The sequence below is a fragment of the Triticum aestivum genome, unplaced genomic scaffold, assembly GCF_018294505.1.
Source record: "Triticum aestivum cultivar Chinese Spring unplaced genomic scaffold, IWGSC CS RefSeq v2.1 scaffold51806, whole genome shotgun sequence".
In the NCBI taxonomy this organism is placed as follows: Eukaryota; Viridiplantae; Streptophyta; class Magnoliopsida; order Poales; family Poaceae; genus Triticum; species Triticum aestivum.
Window position 1 is genome coordinate 1 of NW_025235534.1, and position 6059 is coordinate 6059.

The 6059-nt window shown below is 55.2% G+C and overlaps 1 protein-coding gene across 1 annotated transcript; it reads left to right on the plus strand.

Annotated features, from left to right (window-relative positions):
• Window positions 1-3: 3 nt before the first annotated feature.
• LOC123176309 (anthranilate O-methyltransferase 3-like) lies at window positions 4-1452 on the plus strand (the record flags this gene model as incomplete). Its single annotated transcript, XM_044590579.1, has 3 exons — window positions 4-330; window positions 411-671; window positions 755-1452. Coding segments are annotated over 3 exons (927 nt in total), but the record flags the coding sequence as incomplete, so codon positions are not given.
• Between the last annotated feature and the right edge of the window lie 4607 nt (window positions 1453-6059).

Genomic DNA, 6059 nt, shown 5'->3' on the forward strand with positions numbered 1-6059 from the left:
AGCAGCAGCTTGTTACCTGACAAGATGGTGATCGCGGACTTGGGCTGCTCCTCTGGCCCAAACGCGCTGGCACTGGTATCGGTCGCTGTCGAGGCGATCCATGGATACTGTCTTCAGTTGCAGCAGCCACCACCGGAACTGTGTGTGTTCCTCAACGACCTGCCTGACAATGACTTCAACACGGTGGTGAAGAGCCTTGTCACGATCCGTCGATGCAACGGGCCTGTTGTCGTGACGGGTATTGCACCAGGGTCGTTTTACGAGAGACTCTTCACTAGTAGCTCCGTGCATCTTGTGTGCTCGTCCAGTAGCCTGCACTGGCTGTCAAAGGTGTGAGTTTGACACTGCTCGATGAATCGATCCATTGTATTAACTTGCCAATTCTGTAAACAAAACCTTTATCTTCACAGGCTCCTGAAGTTCTAACGAAGAACCAGATCCCGGCTTACTACATTGATGAGCATGCTAGGCGTGAGAAGCTCCCTATGGTCCTTGGGGCATATGCACAACAGTTTAGGAAGGACTTCAGACATTTCCTGAAGCTGAGAGCCAAAGAATTAGTCCCGGGAGGACAGATGGTTGTTTCCATTATAGGGAGGCATTCTGATGGCTTCGCCCCCTTCCACATCTGGGGCATTCTTGCTCAAGTTCTAAGCCTTATGGCCTCAGAGGTACAAATTCTTAGTTTTTAGCATAGAATTTTATCATTTGCGGACGAAGGCACAAGTAACTGATCTTTCGCGATGATCGTCAGGGTGTAATCGACAAGGCGAAGTTTGATTCTTTCTATGTGCCAGTCTATGGGCCTTCGAAGGAAGATATAAGGGAGGTCATCCAAGAAGAGGGGTCCTTTTCGATCAAGGAGTTTCTGGTGCATGACTTTTTAAGCGGCTTGGACAACACGCTCGTCACCCCAAGCTGGATCGCCAACCAGATAAGGGCCGTGTATGAGCAGATAGTGGTGCAGCATTTTGGAGATGTCATGGACGAATTCGTGAGGATCGCGGAGCGGCGCTGGAGCCTGGACAGAAGCTTGCTGCAGGAAGAGCATGCCGGATTAGCTATGCTGACTCTGTCGGTCACCAAGCCATGATGGATTGATGATCGTGGCCGGTGGTGTGACTGCTTGCTTTCCCAAAGGGGTTTGCCACATTGGATGAGATTGAACCATGAATTCCTTTAAGGCAACAATGTCAACAGTTTCCTTTGGTTTGTTATCCAGGATGATGAGTTGGTGGCCGGTCTATGTGATTGCTTTTAGAAGGCAATGGTGTGTTCACACCTTATTAATCGAACTTGTTTAGAAGGCAACCGGAGTCGGCTTTCTTGCGTCATGCTATGTTATTGCTTCTCTTCTATGTTTATAGATTTTATACATTTCTATTATTCTGTCGTTTGAATATAGTATCTTATATATTGTAAAAATGCGTGACTTGTTTGCCCAAGTACATGTTTATGCCGCGACCTTATTCTAGCCTTCAGTTATTGCTCGAGCTTGTTTTTCATCGTCTTAACTCTGAAGGTGTCTTTACACGTTTGACCTTAATTCAGGCCCGTGACTATTACTGTATTCTTATTTTGTCCTTAATTAAGTTCCTGACTCTCTGTTCGATCAGCCCAACATAGTGATCAGGGTCAGGGCTAACGGGCTAACGACTGGTTTGGTAATGCCCGCATAGCGCTCGAGGAAATGCCAGAGTAAAAACTTGAAGATGCTCCTCAGGTAATTAAAATCTTTCGCCATGGGCGGATGGAAGAAGTGGTACCGGAACCGGACTGTGTAGTGGTTGACATCCATGGCGATACCAAGCTGGGAGGATGAGAGAAACAGAGGAGGGGGAAGAAGTGGTATGCACTTACGTCTAGTTGGCTTGTTTGTTTTTATTTTTAGGAAAAAATATATATCACTTGCTCAAATACTCTTTCACTGTTTTAGCCAAGAATTCCGTTCTTTTTTCATCCGACAATGCAACTGAGGTTGACGTCGAAGTTTTGCAGAGATTTAGGATGTAACCCTTCTGCTCATATGATAGATTTTTTTCGACAAAGGGTGAACTTTATTGGCTCAAAATGGAGCATCAAGAGAATACATAACACAATAAGCACACACCCGGCCTCTGCATAACTAGGATGCACACAGCCAACCCAACACACTCACGCGGAAACATACCCGCAACTAGCAAAGTCATAAGACCAAAAGCTATGTGCGGGCGAGAAAAAAGGAGGGAAAAAACGATCAGATCAGTGATCGACAAACTACAACTGAGACCATATTCGCACCAACCATTGACACCACATGATGACGAGGAACTTCAACAGTAACGCCTTCACGAAGGAAGCGACACTCAAGCGCCGCCGTCACCGGATCTAACCACAAAGGGCCAGAATCTAAGTTTTCACCCTGAAGAATCAGTACGAGCAAATCCGAGCAATGCCTCCAACAAGGTAACGACATAAAAACATCGCCATTGCCAGGTGTAACCACTCGGATCTGACCTAGGCTTTCGCCCCGGAGCTCGAGACCTGGTGCGTGCAGCACCACCATCCAAGTCACACAAGTGTTGTCGCCACCGCTTTTCCGCAATCCCAGCAGCTACAATTGGACCGCCGCCACTCCACAACTTACCCTCTGCGTCAAGTCATCGTCCATAATTCGTATCACACCACTGAAGTCATCAACTAGATCAAGAGATAAAACCTCCCGAACTCTTTTCGATGACCTGCGCAGTCGTGGATCCGTAGGAAGTCTCAGGAGAACAATCTACGAACACCACCATCTGACCGATCTGATCTAGATCAGCACCACCAACCGAAAAACGTAGCGTTGCCGTTCGGCTGGCACACGCGGAAGGCCGGCACATCGCTGCGGCCCCACATGCCCAGCACAACAACCCTACAGCCGCGGTCGACCCCTCGCGTCATCCCGGCGTCAGATCCTTGTAGTCATGGCCGCAGATCGGGGAAGTCGTCGCAGCTCCACAAGGGTAGCCCCAAGGCCAGCCGAGGAGGACATCAGCCCCAACCCCGGGTCCAGCGCCAGCAGGAGAGACGCGCCGGCGACAGGACAGACCTCGCCGGGCCGAGATCTGGAGCGGAAATCGGACGGGGAAGGGAGCAGGGGGAGGTCGGTCGGGGTGAGGAGAAGGTCGCCGCCAGAGACGCGCCGACGGAGGGCGGATCGGGCGTCGGAGGGCAGAGAGGACGGCGGACGGGCGTGACGACGGGGAGGCCGCAGCCGGAGGAGGCGCCCCGCCGCCACCATCCTGGGAGCCGGCGCGGGCTGGGGGCGCACCGGCGCTAAACCACGCACTAGGGGCTTGATGCCCCCAGTCGCGGCGCCCACGGTTAGTCAAAAAAGTCAAAGACGGCGCAAAAACGGCTCAAATTTAATGCAAACATCAGCGAGTTCGTTCAAACTTAAACATATTTTACAAAAAAAGAAAAAACTGCCGCGGGCTACCCCCGCCGTCTCCCTCGCCGCCCGCCTCGCCGCCCGCCCACGCGGTTCTACATGCCGAGGGGGCTGTAGAACCGCGTGTAGTCACCGCCGTCGTCGTCATCGTCGTTGTCGTCGTCGCCGACCCGCCTACGCCTCCGCCCTCCCTGCTACATCCCTCCCCCGGTTGGCGCGGCGGGTTGGATGGTCCGGGGGCGTCGTCGTCGTCGTCGCTGTCGAGGACCACGACGCCGTGCTCGTCCTCGCGCCCACGCTTGCGGGCGGCGATCTCCTCCATGGCCCGGCGCTGCCGGACCATCTCGTCGCGGAGGTAGTTGTCCCGCGCCCACCGCATGGCGTCCTCGTCGGAGAAGCCGCGCCGGGCTATCTCCTCGTACTCCGCGGGGAAGCCGGGCTCCGGCTTGGGCTCGACGAGGACGAAGCGGCCGGTGGGTGGAGAGGCGTTGGCGCCGATGCGGACGCCGGAGCTGCGGGTGCGCGCGCTGACCGGCGTGCCCTTGGGCTCCGTCTTGACGGGGCGGAGGCAGGGCGAGCCGCCGGACGAGGAGGAGGACCCCCCGGTCTCCATGCGCCTCGGGGTCCAGGAGCTTCCCCGGCGGCGTGAGAAGGAAGGGGGATCGGGGTACTCGAGGCGCGGCGTGTTGCCGCCCTCGATGTACTCGAGGACGGCCTCCAATGTGCGCCCGGGCACGCCCCACGACCGATGCCGGCCGGCGGCGTTGAGCCTGCCGGAGGGAACGACGCCGTTGATGGCCTCGAGCTGCTGTGCGTGACGGCGGCGGAAGTAAGGGTCCCAGAGCGGGCTGTCGGGGACGTACCGTGGCCCCTCCCTCGCCGCACGCGGTAGGTTCGCGCGGATGCGTGCGATCTCCGCACGCCGCGCCGCGCCGGTGGGTACCGGGGGCACCGGCACGCCGCCCGCGCTGATCCTCCACGCCCCCGGCACCCGCATGTCCGGCGGGACCGGGTACTCGGCCTCGTAAAGGAGGCGAGCCTTGTCTTCATGAAGATGGCGGCGGCCGAAGCGGTTCGCCGCCGCGCCGTCACCTCGGAAGCACTCGGCCATGGGTGTGAACTGGAGACGGCGAAAGAGAGGAGAGGAGAGGGAGGAACGATGACGGCGGGAAAGTGTGAGTCGCCGAGTGCGCCGGGGCGCGTCATATATAGGCCGAGGCGCCGCCCGCGCGCGTGTCACCGTGTGTACGCGTGGCGGGGCGAGGGAGGGCGAGGGACGTGCGTCGTCCGGTCTTCACTGCGCCGCCCGTGAGGCATCAATGGTGCAGGCTGACCGGCGCGGCAGCGCGCGGCAGCTTTGGCATTGATTTGCCGCGGGGAACGAGGCGATGAGGACGACGAAGGGCCGAGAAGAGAGCCGTGTCGCTGACGCGGCGGGCCCGCGCCTTTTTCACGCCAAAATAGTTCGCCCGGCGCCCCCGGGCGCCCCCCCAGCGCGCCGGGTTCGGGCTGGGTCCGCCGGCGTTGTTTTCGGCCCAAGCCGGCGAAAATCGGGCTCCTCGGGGCGCGACTGGGCCGTTTTTTCGGCGCCGGTGCGATAAAAACGCCTGGGAAGGCCTTCCTGGGGCGCGGCTGGAGATGCCCTAACAACTCTGCCAATCTAAAGCAGATAGTGCCGATGCTAGTGACAGGCTGTTAGTTATTATACCCTTGTTTGAACTGGACCAAACTTTCAGCCTTTCCATTGGCTGATCTAGTGATTGCCTCAATAACCAGCTAGAAGCCTGGAAAAACAAGTACTCCGCGGCGAATCAATGGTCGTTGGAGAGGGGGTACCGGCTTTTGGGCGGCATGCCGCCATTCTGTCCATGCTCTGCCGCTGATCTGTGACCGCCTCTTGTGTGGTTGATGGATGGAGTCTCTCTCTGTGCCTTGTCCTAAGTGGTCTGCGAGACGGCCAACACACATGTCTTTTGTTGTTTCTCGCTAACGCAACACGTCCTCTTCCTGCCACCCCACTGCTCTTCCCATGCTCCCGCTTTCTTGTGCCCTCCTGCGCCACCATGGAAAGAGAGTGAGCAGGTTGTGACGAGGACAGAATCCTTGTTGCTGATGTTCATATGCAGGAATAAATCATGTAGTTTTGATTGGTCAATGCCTATGAATGTTCATCTGCAATGAAGAATCATGCTCATATCTGCTGTAGGTCAGTGATTGTTCTCATTCAGTTATGTTCTTCTCTCTGGCAATGTCTTTTTACAAATTGCAATGATAGTTGAGGTGTTGCATACACTAGGATATAATGCTTAATGTTTCTTTTTTCAGAGTTTCAGTTAGTAGACTGCAGCCTTGAATCTTGCATAACAATGCTTAATGTTTTTTTTGGAAAAAAAGAGCTACTGAATATTTTTGTGCCAATGAACTTGTAATCCATCTGCAAGTTGATCTCTGGAATGCACAAAGCGAATGTCAAGTTGCTTCTAAGCAACCCTTTCTCTGACAAAATGAAAATCTATCTCAATATGTTTTGTCCTGGCATGGAACACTGGATTTGCAGAGTGGTACGTGGCACCAAGATTGTCACACCACAGACAAGGAGCCTGCTTGCTTTGTATGCCAAGTTCCTTCAGCATGGACTGAACCCATA